General features: G+C 39.0%; 1 protein-coding gene across 1 annotated transcript in view; it reads left to right on the top strand.

The window, feature by feature from the left end:
• Positions 1–14663, top strand: part of LOC141787868 (metabotropic glutamate receptor 4-like) — a 298257-nt gene that overhangs the window by 227511 nt on the left and 56083 nt on the right. The window contains exons 4-6 of the mRNA XM_074666566.1: positions 5690–5825; positions 6034–6188; positions 6485–6625. Coding sequence (XP_074522667.1) covers positions 5690–5825; positions 6034–6188; positions 6485–6625 — 432 coding nt within the window. The remainder of the gene's footprint in view (positions 1–5689; positions 5826–6033; positions 6189–6484; positions 6626–14663) is intronic.

Below are 14663 nucleotides of genomic sequence, written 5' to 3'. Positions count from 1 at the left end.
CTGTTCAGAAAGCTGTGATAAATGTCCAAAAGGCTCTCGAAACTTAAAAAAAACAGCATGCAATGTTTGGTCCTGACAGCCTGGTGAAAACATGAAACCAGGTAGTGGTGTTGTACTGGAAACCATTGATCCGTGAACACGTCTTTGATGTTTATGTATAAACAATCTACTAGTTGTCATAACAGGATTCAGCGCTGTACAAAATCGAAAGTGTGTTTCCTGAGGGAATAAAACATGGTTGTAGTCTTTGTGCCATCATCTGTTGATACCTGTAGAGGTGTTTCAAATCTCAGGTTAAAAGGTGGAGCTGATGCTATGGCATGGATGCTCCACAAACAGATATGAATGTCGTAAAAATGAACAAATTATAACCCAACCCTGCAAAGACATGTTGGATAGAGACCAAAACTGTGTTTGTGCCATGCAACAAACACGTTTCATTCAGCTTTAAATCTATCCATCTTAGTAGCTCCTCATTTATCAAACATGCATATGATGGAAAAATTGGGGTTACGCTCATATTCACACACATATTAGCATTTATCAATATGGAAGCGGACAGAGGGTTCGCTCAAATCCCAGGAGTTGGATTCAGCAAAGAAAATCTCTGTGGCAGAGAATTATTGGAACATATAAGAGAAGTTCATTTTTAGGCAAACATACAGAGGTCCACATATTAATATTAAGGTATTTGAATTACATATGACATCTAGAATGTATTCAATATTCCTTTATCGATTTACTTAAAAAATTAGAGAGGCTGTTTTCCTTGATTTAAAAACGCTCCAATGTCCCCAGTTAAGTCTCTGCAGAGAAAACTGGATCAAAATTTTGTGTGTATTTATTAGGAAACTGTATTGATTACAATTGTTGCCATGAATATTACTAATTCACTCCTAACACTATTATCATATTAAGCTGAACTGTGTGTGAAACAGCTGGCTGTTTGAAGACATTTAGTTACATGAGAGCACAAGAAATCGACTTGTCTCATGTAAAAATAACTATAATGCTCCAGTCTATTCATGCATAATGCTGCACAAGTGATGGACCTCTTGGCAAGGCTACAAAATGACAACACATAATGTTAATTAAAATCAGTTTGTAGTTAACCAGTTTGCACACTAAAAATATGTTAGTATCTGCATCAGACACAGTGCAAGTTCAACCACCCCCTCTTGTCGTGATGTTGGGTTTCTCCTAATAAAATTTTATTAACATTTACGGGTCTAGACCTGTAAATGTTATTGTAAAGTGTCTTGAGATAACGTTTGTTATGATTTGGCGCTATACAAATAAAGATTGATTGATTGATTGATTGATTGATTGATTGATTGATTGATTGATTGATTGATTGATTGATTGATTGATTAATCAGGGCCAGTGTGACACTTGAAGAACTGCAGTCACTCAGCTCCTCTTCACTGGTGGCACTTTTTTCACCACTGCTGCTTGATTGAAAGCTATTCCCTCCACTCAACTGACCAATCAGAGCTTTCTGACAGAACTGAGAAGACCTTCCTGTTTACTTTCATGCAAAGCTGCATCAACAGAACTTAAAAACAATATCACTGTCTAAATATAAATGTTGCTCTCTACTACTTTATAGGACAACCAAAGAAAAGCACCCCTATCTGAAAAGGAAACTAAGTAGTCAGAGTATATTAATGAAGTAAAACAAAGTGCCACTTCACTCTTATAAACAGTCATTCATTTTTAAAATGTAAGTTTGGGGCAAGTGCCCTTCGGGGAATATTACACAAACACTGGTAATCATGGTTGCTTAAACTGTATTCACTCAGAACTGAAAGCAAAGAGCTCAATTCCACTAGAGTAAAGTATAAACAAAGTATAACAAGACTCTAAGAGCTGAAGAGCAGTGGGGTCAATGTACTGCTGTATTATCAGGTCAGTGGGTTAATGTTCAGTTTTCCTTTGTTGAAATAATGGGACTCACGATGGGGAACTTTTAAAAACTTTATATGCTTGTTTGAGCTTTGGGGTTCATCCAGTAAGTTCATTGTTCCACATACTTCAATATAATACAGGACGGGATATGGAAATGTTTCCTGTTTGTTTGAATGAAAGGTGAAGGGACTTAACATCCTGCTGCCCTGCCTCAGTTTACGAAAACAACCCCAGGTCCATTAATTTTAGATTAAAAAACGCCAGATAATCCCTGGAGGTCAAGATCATAAATGTTTGGCCCAAGCAGCTTGGATTGATTTCTTGTGCCATAAACTATTGGAGGCTATTGCAGCCTGCACTCCCATAGGTTGACTGACCCCAGCTCTTCGTACAGGCCATAACTGCTGACAAAATTTTAAATCCTCGCATGTCTGAGGACTAAGGTTGAAAATCTGTCTGACCTTCTCAAACTTAACGAGGCTCAGTGACAGCTGATGAGACAGCTTCATCCAACACGGGGACTTCGAATCAGACCTCGAAACTTTTTATGGACAGCTTAATCGAGATGTAGAGGCCTCCTCAGTGAGCTGGAAGACCACAGAGTGACAGCAGTCTCAATCACAACAGTTATGACACATAGACAGGACAATAATTTACCCGTCCCAAAATAAGTCTCTGTAGAAGCCTTTAGTTTCCATGCTGCTGCAGTTATCCATCTGTGTCCAATGCAGGTTGTAGTGTGTGTAGGTGTTGGATAATTACATGACTCAACTACAATTAATTTGCAGTAAATTTTTAATAACTCACCATCACTTCCCCCTCATTGTTGTTTCCCCTGATTGCTTTTTGAAGAACAACGTCTCACACTCTCCTGTTCACCTTGCTTGTGACACTGTAAATAAGCACACGCTCTTTGGCAAAGACTTATTCCCAAAGTTAATCCGCCCTGCAGATAAACTGCATCTACAGCAATGATAGGCTGACTATACACATATATAAGAGAGTAGCAGGGCACAAAGTGTGAAAAGAAATTTCTGCTCTCCTCACTGTCCCGAGGGCAACGGGACGCTGAAAAATAATCCTTGGGACAAACACGGCACGCTGAGACACTCTAAATCTCAACCAAGAAATCCGGTTGGAGAAGCAGAGGAAACACAGCTCAGACTGCACAAAACACATCAAAACCCTTTGTTTGTTTTTTCACTCCCTCAAACTGTCGGTCATATTTTGTGTGTTAGGAGGATTGACGCTGGGAATCTATCCTGCTGCTCAGAAAGATGCAGTTTAGAGAGGTGTAGTTTGATGTACTAGTGACCAAGAGATTATTATGTGAGTGGCCCTAAGGGAAAATTGAGGCAGGATCAACTTCTTTTGAAGGACATCTCCAGCTGGTGGCTCACTTAATGCTTTATACTAAAGGCACTCTAAGTCTGTTTTTCCCGTCCAAAACTTATGCATGTTAAAAAATAAATATGATCCCATGCTATTTCAATCATGCTTGCACTCTTGATCCAAAGCTTTCGTCCGACATTATTTTTTCTGAACAGGTTCAATTTTTTGCGTTTTTTCGCATCTGCCCTGCTCATTTCCAAGGTAGTTTGACCATTTAGAGACACCGTAGGCTACTTGCAACATCACATTTTCACATTTCTATTCATTCATTTTCTGAACTGCTTATCCTGTTCATGGTCATGGGTGGCTGGAGCCTATCCCAGCCGTCATTAGGTCAATTGCAGGGCTGACACAGAGACAGACAACCATTCACACACTCACTCACACCTAGGGACAATTCAGAGTGACCACTTAACCTGATGAGCATTTTTTGGGAGAAAGGTAACCTTGCAGAGCAGACAAACCTGTCTGATTCAGTTTCTGAACTCCTGCAGGTCCATCTTGCCAGGCTCCAATGACCAACGATTTCACTCGGCTAAATTCTGACCGGCCCAATGAGGGAAGAGAGGCGGGAGCTGTGGGAGCAGACGTGACGTCAGCAGACTTTCGTACTTGTCGGCGTTCCTTTGATTCTTAAGTTAAATTTATAAAAACGGAAGCTGTCATCTAACCCCTTTTTCACAGCCGTTTCTTGTGATTCAGTAGTTGTTCATCTATTGTTTCTCAGAAGCATCGGCTCACGTAAGCTACGTGGCTTGATGTGGATTGGTCCGTGGTGAGTGTGTTAATCAGAACGGTTGTCCAATCACCAGCTGCAGATTTTTTTTAAAGTCCCGCCTCTGAAAACAAATCGGAAGAGCTGCTACCCAGATGGACTTGTGAAATAATTCCGTGGCGGATATATGAAACTGTCCGCCTGGCGTGTCAGGTTAGGAAGCCAGAGTACCCAGAGAGAACCCACGCATGCACGGGGGAGAACATGCAAACTCCACACAGAAAGGCCCACCGGCCAAGCCAGGAATCAAACCGGCGACCCTCTTGCTGTGAGGCTGCAGCACTAACTGTTGCGCCACCATGCAGCCCAATCCAAAACTTCCGTCCGTCATTACTTTGTTGAAACATATTTCATGCTCAGATTTTGTGATATTGTCTTTCAAAACTCTGCTCTTGCACTCAGATTTTCTCTGCACCACTCAAACTGTGTCCTCACTCTTGTTTACAATGCCGTGCGTGCTTAAACTGTGTCCTCGTGCTTGTTTACAATGCTGCTCACGCAAATTTCCAGTGCTCATACTCGGGTTCTTCCTTGAAAGTTGAGCGCAAGAGCAGAGTTTTGGAAGACAATATCTCAAAATCTAAGCATGAAATCAATAAAATACTGCTCTCAAATCAATTAAAAATGCTCTTGATATGAGATAGAAAATTTATTCCATACTGGTTCAATTTTTGTGTTTTTTTCGCATATGCCCAGCTCATTAGTAGTTTGACAATCAAGAGACGTCGTAGGCTTGCAACATAACATTTTCACATTTTCTGACATATTTTCTCTACACATTTTGGGCAATGTTTGGATGATGAATGAAGACGTGTGTGTGCGCACGACAGTGTGTCTGTGAGCCTGTGCCTGTCTAATTTTGTCGATGTTTAAATGCTGAACATTGTATGTGTGTGATGATGTGTCTGTAAGCCTGCCCCTGTGTGTGTGTGTGTGTGAGAGAGAGCTCCTGCGCGCATACCTCCAACATCCTGACAGCCACTGCTCAGGATCAATTGCTTGATCACTGCTTGATGATTCCATTTTTCTGGTACAAAATTTTTGCATATAATTCCAAATAAAGGCATCGGATTTCATGTGCAAGGTGTCTATGCATGACCTATTCTTCAGATTACGGATCCAAAAAATACATTTAAAAAAAATGGTCTCCAAAGACCTTTAATGTGCAGTCAAAATGAAGTAATTCTCAAGACTTACTAAAGTCTTGCAACTGTCACTAGGACAGGCAATTGTTCTCATTTCTTCAAGAGTATCTGACTTATTGATTGATGTCAGGATGTGAAGAATTTCAAATATGACAAAACTTTTTAAATATGCTGAAGAATATCAAAAGACATCAATGAGTCTGTGGGGCAACATGAAAAAAAGTTGTGTCACTCTTTGGATAATAAACTTCTGGATTGCTTTTAAAAGAAGTTCCACATTTTACTTTATCTCAATCCTGCAAGCATTCCCTGGTGAATTTATTAATCATAAATTACCTCCACCATCCCTGTTTGCTTGGGCTTGGTTATATTTAACTTCAGTTTACACAACAGTTATATTTCTGAAGTCACTGCAGCCCCCATAGTGCCTTCGATTTATGAAATTAACTTCTATAAACTGTGTTTTCAGGAGGCGTGTGCATCTCCCAGTCTGTGAAGATTCCAAGGGAACCTAAGCCAGAAGTTTTCGAAAAGGTCATCCAGCGACTCAGAGAAAACCCCAACGCAAGAGTCGTCATACTTTTCGCCAACGAAGACGACATCAGGTAAGACCAGATGGTGGTTACGTAACGTTTCTTTAAAGATTTGAAAAGCAGATCTGCAGCAGCAGCAGAAACATGTGGTAACACAGTCATTTCATTCCTGCTCTGCCCGACCACACTGTAATGAATTCTATGAAAAAATAAAATCAAAGAGGAGCTGGTAGGGATGCTGACCTTATCAGTCGCAACATCTGTTCCTTCACCTTTGCAGGCGGCTGCTGCATGCGGCTAAAAAGGCCAACCAGACAGGTCATTTCATCTGGGTGGGCTCCGACAGCTGGGGCTCAAAGATCTCTCCGGTTGTGCACCAGGAGGAGATGGCAGAGGGAGCTGTTACCATCCTTCCCAAGCGGCAGTCCATAAAAGGTACAGAAAAGGGCCTTGTGCATGCATCTGGTTTCCTTTTTTCATAAAACTGTGCATATTTCAGGAAGAAAGATCATCTACATAAAGCTGAGCTGGATCTTGTAATTGTGTAATTCTGACTCATTAATCATTTGATCTCAAAAGTGCCAAAACTTAAATGTCAATAAAGTTAATTGAGCATAAATCATACTCAATTAATCATACCGTACGAGACATGGGCTCCCAAACTGATCATGAAGTGTTGTTTACACATAAGCAGGCTGTGTCAGTGACGGCAAACTCATTGATCTGTCTAGGGTTTGATCGCTACTTCATCAGCCGAACTCTGGAGAACAACAGGAGGAATATCTGGTTTGCTGAGTTTTGGGAGAACAACTTCAACTGCAAGCTCAGCCGTCATGCCTTGAAGAAAGGGTCCGGGCTGAAAAAGTGCACAAGTAAGACAATCTTGTGAAATGTTCTTTTTGTTTAAACTCGAAATGAACCACAAAAAGTTTCTCTGATGTTGACACATTTGGCTCTCAGTTAAAGTGCTTTTTTCGACAGCGTTGCCCACCTATAAAAGTGGAACACCTTCTACATTCAGGATTCAAACTGGAAGTTTATCTCTTTTAGTGCGGCACTATATTTCTGCTGAGTCGTGTGTGCTTACTCACATGGCCATAACAAGTGAAAGGCTTAGAAGGGGCTGCATGGTTAAAGCTTCAGGCTCAGTGCCATGCGCTAACAGCTGTGGAGAGCAAAAGTTGTCTTGAGGCGGAAACACATTGCTTATTTTATTAAGATTTACACAGCAATTAAAAGGAACATCATGTATTTTATAAATGAGGGTTAAATGAGGTCCTTTTTCCTTATCTGGAGACTTTTTTTGTTCAGATTTCGAACAAGTCTCCAGCAAACAGTGATTGTGCTGCACTCGATGTAAAGTATGCTTCACTCTCCAAACTGTGAAATTAAACAACTTAGCACTGAGGATGGCGATGACTGTAATTTACACGTCATGATGTCAGACACATGCTTATTATATGAGTGGTATAATTATATACATGGTGTATAGTTATACACAGGTTACAGATAGGGTCATTCCAGATCTGCTTGACAGAATTATGCACTGGTGCCAGCAGTCTTTGCTTCATGTGTCCAATCAGTGCCTAGCAACACATGTATAATTATAATCACAGCAGGTTAAAACAACTTGTTCATTGTGTCATTTAAACTTATAAAATGCGTTTCACTCAGATTGAGAAACAGCAGGGTGGGAATATAATCAGGTGTTAATACAAAAAAAACTGGCATTGAGAAACTAATGTGGAACAATAGGTATTAGGTGTTTTTCAACCAGAAGGTTCAGGAACTTCTAGTTCCTGGTAAAACATTCCCAGGAACTACATGGTTCATAGGGTCCATTATTTTGTTTACCACTGTGGGTTGAAGACACAGATGGATTATGTAACTCTGCCCAGTGACATATGTAGACAAAAAGGTAATTATCGTATTCCACCTCACTATTAGACGGCTGTAAATGTCTTTGTACACTAAGTCCATTTTTTTGGATGCATTTTCTGGATCTGTACACCGAAAAAAAAAATGTCACGCACAGACACCTTGCTTACTGAATCCGATGCATTTATGTTTGTAATTGCAAAAAATTCATAGTACGAGAAAAATTGAATCATCAAGCAACAATCAAGCAATTGCGTGCGGAAGCACACAAAGGCACAGCGTCAAGTCTCTATTCATCATCAAAACAACGCCCAAAATATCAGAAAATGTGAGAATGAGATGTTGCAAGGAGCCTATAGTGTCACTGAATTGTCAAACTATCCAAGAAATGAACTGGGCAGATGCGAATAACTGCAAAAAAATGGAACTTGTTTCGAAAAAAAAAAGACAGACAGGGCTGGGACGGTATTCTCACGATTCAATTCTATTACGATTTTTGGGGTGCCGATTCGATTTAAATTGAGATGCTTTGATATTTAGGATTCTTGCGTTATTTCGTTTGCTTTTTTAACATCAGACCATGTAAAAAAGATAAATGATGATGATTATGTCCACAGACTATATCAGAAGCCATATTTTCACACTAAATGCTCATCACATGAGTCAGGGAGAGAAATGTTAACTTTTTTTGCAATCCAGTTTATAAACAAAGACTGAAATGAAGGATTTGGAAAAAAAAAAGATTTTCTGACAAAGAATCCTAATTTTGACATTGTCAAACAAAAAATTAGGATATGTCCATTTTTTTATTTTTTTTGCCTAACAAGTATGATTGACATAACTTGGGATTGTATTTCTTTTGTAACATGCATCAATTTTGGACGAACAAAAAACAGACTCAGTGTGCAAAGACCTTAAGATGATGATGATGAAGGTCATTCAGTAAAAGTAACATCATAGAAGTAGAAGACAGGCCCACATCTACATGTGGAGTCATCTCGTTAGCATTCAGCCTGTGCAGGTTTTGATCATACTTATTGCACTGATGGATTTCTTGACACTTAAAGGGAGACAAGCACTAGTAGCAAAGCCATTGCCAGTCAAAGACGTTTCCAAATTATCAAAACAGCTTTGACCAGCAACACTGAACAACTCTGGTGCCTAAGGCATAAAGGCGTAAGAGACTGACCAGTTTTTCAGCTTGAATCACCAGCCTGTTTTTTGATGAATTTAAGCTGGATGCGTCCTTCTTGAATAGATTCAGATTATCGTTAAATACTCATCTAATGAAAATGTTTTGAAACATAACAAATAACTGTTTTCAACATTTCCTTTAAATTGAGAAAAGTGTCACAAATTCACCGGCAGAGGAGAATCTGCATCCTCTCAGTTCCTAAACCTATGCTATGCTGTGATCTTTTTATGCTTGTTTGAGGTTGCAAAATAGTAAAGATAAATGCAGAGGTGGAAAAACACCAAAGCAAACATGATGAGCGCTCAGGAGAACCCACTTCAGATGTATATGATCCAGAATCTGACTCCAAACTGTTGCAGAGTCTCAGCCTCTGTCTTGTCTCGTGTGTGCACTTATTGTTAAAGCAGTCCAAGGGAAAGTGGTGATAAACTAAAGCAGCAACCACGCTTTTCTAAAGACATTCGTATTCTTTCTTTTGCAACCAACAACAGAGCTGTTTGCGTGTCTGACTCTAACCTTTGACATTTTGACTCTGCAGACCGATGCAAAACCACAAAAGCGTAGGAGGAGGCGGAATCTTTTCAGGGCTGGGAATTATTTTGCATCTTGCCTCAGCAAATCACTTCTGTCAGTTCGTCACTGCAGGGGCTTATTCAAATTGCCTTGCAGAGGCTAGTTTTCCCGGTAGATGGGCTACAGAAACGATGCAGAGGCTTCTTCGCTTCCACTGTCTCAGGGTTGTTTGGCTTGAAGATTTTTAGGAAGGAAAAAACATGTTTTTCATTACACGGAACCTTTAGAAGGAGAATAAGGGTTTGAACACAGGAGCATGGTATGTGTTCAAATAAAAGAGATAAACAGCGTGCAACAAAATGTGTACAAATATAGAAACAGGCAAACTGAAAGTTCATACTCTCCTTATGAACGTGAACTTGCAATAAACATCCAGTTATGGGGCAACGGTGTGACTTTGTTCAACATGTTGAGCTACTTTGTTCAGACTCAAAGTAAAGTGCAGCTGAGTACGAAGGAGTTCAGGTCTTTACTGTTGAAAGCACCTAAAGACAGGAAGAAACTTGTCTTCTCTGTGGGTTTTGGTCCCCGGGCACTGCAGCCTCCTGCAGGAGAGGAGTGTTTGAATGTGTGTATCTGAGATGGTAGAGGTCAACCTAATCTATCTGCATGTTTCAGGGTGCAGCAGAAGTTCAGGTCCTGTAGGGATTGTGCATTGCAGCCAATTAAAAACATGATCAAGTTGAAGCTGGCAGGGCAACTTACTTTGGCAGCCCATTTTGTAATAGGTTTCTTTTTGCATCCACTGTCTTGTTAGCATAAAAGCAGCCCAGACTAAACCTTTACATAAGGTGCTTTGTCAGGCTGTACCTGAGTCATATCTCCTTGATATATACCTTTTGGATTCTACATTTGAATAAAAGCTGGGGATTATGTGATAGAATAATAAAGGTTCAGAAATGACACTTGTTTTGAGTATTACCTATTTCTCTAAGATACTTAAGGTCCTCTGTCAAGAGTCTCTCAAGTTAAGACCTTATAGACAGGGTTGGGAGGGTACTCTAAAAATGTAATCCAGTTCAATTACAAGTTGCCTGTTAAAAAATGTAATCAGTAATTTACTCTAAGTATCGCAATATTTAAGTAACGTACCTGATTACTTTTAGTCACTTTTGGATTTCTTCGATACCAAACATACACATAAAGACAAAAGAATAAGAAAGATGTGTCATTTGCTCGGTGTATTTTTTCAGAGAAAAAAAAAACAATAAAATCTCCTTTTACTCTGCATACAGGATATGCTGATTTAGTTGATCACACAGACTGAGATAACCCACAGTATTTTTAACAACTCATAGGTCCATATACTGAATTGTATTAGTCTTTATCGATCTTTATTTGCATAGCGCCAAATCATAACAAACGTTATCTCAAGACACTTTATAAAAACATTAACAGGTCTACACCCGTAAATGCTAATAAAATTGTATTAGCAGAAACCCAACATTAAGACAAGGTAAAGACACCAGCAAACCCCTTTTAAAAAAAGAAAAAAAAAAAAAAAAGAAAAAACTGTAAAGCAAATTCAGGCAGTACACCTACTGATTCTAAATTATCCAAGTATTCCACTGATAAACAGTATTGTTTACAAAGTTGACAGACAATGTGCTTTTCAAAGCAAACTTTCAAATGTGCTCCATTTTCGAAATTAACAGAGAAGGCTCTATTTTAGTACAGGAGTTAAGAGCATCAACTGTATTTTTGAACAAACCATGTGTCCACACAGTACAGTGTGGACACAGTTATTGACAGGTTAGCAAGCTAGCAAACTTGAACTTAAGCTTACTGGGTTTCCGTCTATTTCAGCAAACGTCAGCAGTTTGACTTGGTACTTCGTACTCAAAATGATGCCACAGTTTCCACCCGGTGAAGGCTATTTTTGCCCAGAGGGGCCATAATGGTGAACGATCTTAGCTGAGGTTATGTTGACATATGGCTCGAGGCTACGTGGGTGGTCGCTTCACGTGTTGGTTTGTTGTGATGTTGCGTCATAAAGTGTCGCAATGCGCGCTCACTGTGCATGTGTCTGCTGCATTGTAGTATATCCTGTTTGATTTTAAAATGTAATCCCGCTGATTAATCCCTGTTTTATCAAATATATCAGTAACCTAACCTAGGGATGTCCCGATATTACATTTTCACTTCCGATACGATACCGATACTATTGCATTGAGTATTGGCCGATGCCGATATTAATCCGATACAATATCAGTATTAAACAAGCGTACTTTTATTACTTATTTTGTAGTAAGTCTGTCATGTTAGAAAAGGCTTGATTGAGTGATATTAAGTGATAAGTGATATTATTCAAACAAAGAACAGTAGTCAGCAACAGTAGGTATGAGGAAAAACTGACCCATTTATTATTAACCAATGGGTAACAGAAATTTGAACATTAAACATAAAAAAGACTAGTAATTGAATAAAATAAAGAATAAATTAGACAACCCAGAAAATAACCTAAATAAATCAAATAAAAACAGCAGGAGCGGAGTCTGGAATGGGCTGCTTATATCGGAGTGCTTATATCGGAGATTTTAGATGTATACCGATACGATACCGATATTTGTTTTTTTGCTGATATCGGACCGATATCCGATATCAATATTGGACTGGGACACCTCTAAACCTAATTACATATTTCTTCCTGTACTGTAATGGATTACAGTTACCTTTTTTTGTATCCTAATTACGGAACGCCATTACATGTAAACCGTTACTCCCCAAACCTGCTCATAGATCACAAAAATTTGACTCCACACTCAAAATAAACAGTCACAAGAATCCTTTATTTTTTTCATCAATTTTTGTTTGTCAGAAGTTTTTATGATGTTTCAGTCTTAGATAATTTGTACTCTTGAGTTCATTAGGAAGGGTTTGCTGTTGTCCTTTATTCTGAGTTAATTAATGCAGCAGTTATCTTGTAAGACTGTTAATGAAAAAATCCATTCTGATGGGTCAAGTAAGTTTTGAGAATAACTCTCAATAGACATTTTTTTTAGAATAAATGTGAAATCGCTGACAGCTAGGGTCCTGGTTAAAAAGTACTCTATCTGTGGGTTCCTGGGTTTAACTCAGATAACAAACTGAGCAGGCTATTAGTCAGCAGAAGTCTCCCTGATAATGGACCAATACAACAAAGAGGACTTCAACTTGAAGCACAAATCAGTTTCATCAGGTGCTGTTTATTTGGAGTCCCAGACCTTTTAGCTTCACCCAGCCACAGATGGCTCAGTACCCAGGACTAATTCATCAGTGTCTGTTGGAATCATGGACCCTTGTCTTGCACCTTTGGCCCACTTTAAGAAGCTAGACTTTCATCTGTTGTAGCTTATGTTTGCTCTCTGAAAAGGAAAAGTTCAGCCGAGGACTGGGCTCTTACAACAAGCCTCGTCTAGTTTAATGTATTCTGATGCAAAAACTGATATTATCAAGTTAGAATTCACATTTACAAACAAGAACTCAATTTCAGATTCCATTTGTTTTTCAAATATGCCAGGATCCAGCCTTGGGGCATGTTGCAAATTAGAAGACAGGGAGGCCAACTTTATTCCCAAACAAACATGAAGTGAAAGCAGTCTTTGAAATTTTAAGATCACTTACTTTACAAACAAGAAACAAAGTAATGTGTAAAAGATAATGAAAGTGGTATTTAACTGTGCTATGTAGATCAGCAGATCATAACACGACACTGAGTCATACTTAAGATTCACACCAAAGGGCAAGTCACATCTCCAGCCTGTCTGAAAAATGTCGCTTTAAGCAGGAACTACGCACAATCAAAGTAAAATCTTTCTTGCATGGAGGGACAGTGGGAGCTTCAGTGCCACCACACAGCCCTGGAGCCTGATGTCTACATTTACTTTCTGCATCCACTACTTTAAATGCAGAGACTGAGTTTTCTAAACAAGAACATGCTGTGACAGTATGTCAAAATATGTTTCAAACATGCTGTAGACACAGCTTTTCCAGACATTAACTATCGTTCTGGTCAGACAAGAAAAAAATCAAAGTAACGAGAAGGATTCAGGACAAAAGTTTGACCCTTAGCTTTCTCTGCAGATACAAGTTCCACAGACAACATACCCTTATACCCACTGTCTTATCATCCAAAAAACTAGAAAGGTAACACAATCTTTAAAAATGGCAGTGAATTCACAACCTCTTACACATTTTAATGTAAACCAATATATAGTAACTATTTTTAAGCAGAGTTTCAAATTCAGGTGGCAGAAGTTTCTCTTAAAAGTAGTTTCTATTAATTCAAGAGACTTGGTCATTATCTCACAGCTATTTGTGCCAGTAAATGATTAATTGCTTGGATGTAGATCCAGACATGACTAATTTGCTGGTTGTTTAAATGCAAGTATAAATGTGGTCTAGCTGGCAGGTGACAAAAACAATGAAAAACAATCTGATGGAAATGTATTTCACATGGCTTTACACAGAATAAAAGAGTCTGAAGTGTCAAATTGGTAGCCTCTGAGCCTCCTCCCAGGTTAACCGCCACATCCTTGGCCTTGTTACACATTTCCCAGGCTGAGTAGTTTAGTCCAAAGGTTCTTAATTTTCTCATCCCACAGCCACCAAAATAGTTGTGCTAGAGGCCGGTGACCCCCTGCTTTGGAAATGCGCAACAGGCCAAAATGAAAAACCCAAGAAACTTCATTTAGCTGATGGGTAGCAAACTCGATTATTAACTCCACCAAGGAGGTTATGTTTATGGGAGTTTGTCTGTGCATAACATAGCATAGCATAACATTAAAGTAGGACTAAACTGTTGCAACTGTTGACAATCATAATATGCTTGGCGAAGGTCTGCACTCTCTGAGTGCATTTCTAGTTTTGGTTTAGTCAGCTCTGGGATTTTCAACAAAGAAATATGGAAAACAGATCAAAAACGTTCTGTTTGCATGGCTTTATATATAATTTGACCCTTATTTTTGTTGATATTGCATATTAATGGATGACAATTGCAGTTGTATGGACAGCACTTTTTGATTTTCAAAGGCATTTAGCAACCCAAATTTTTTTCAGCACTTTACCCAAACACATCTTATAAACAGTGTTATCTTTGTTTTTTGAACCATATTACTGCCGAATAATTCTCTACTACAGTATGCCATTTCTCATCTGTGCTCCATTACAGCCAGATAGTAGAGCACTAAAGCATTCTGGCAGTCACCATACGTTAGAGATACAGTTTAGACAGAGCATATGAACTGCATTTCGGCCTTACAATTTTAATATACAAAGCCTTTTAA

Source organism: Halichoeres trimaculatus, unplaced genomic scaffold (assembly GCF_033239565.1).
Source record: "Halichoeres trimaculatus isolate MK-OKI-2021-1 unplaced genomic scaffold, fHalTri1.1 fHalTri1_scaffold_1, whole genome shotgun sequence".
NCBI classification, from domain to species: domain Eukaryota; kingdom Metazoa; phylum Chordata; class Actinopteri; order Labriformes; family Labridae; genus Halichoeres; species Halichoeres trimaculatus.
Note: the sequence above shows the minus strand (reverse complement) of the source record. Positions and strands in the feature narration are given on the sequence as shown.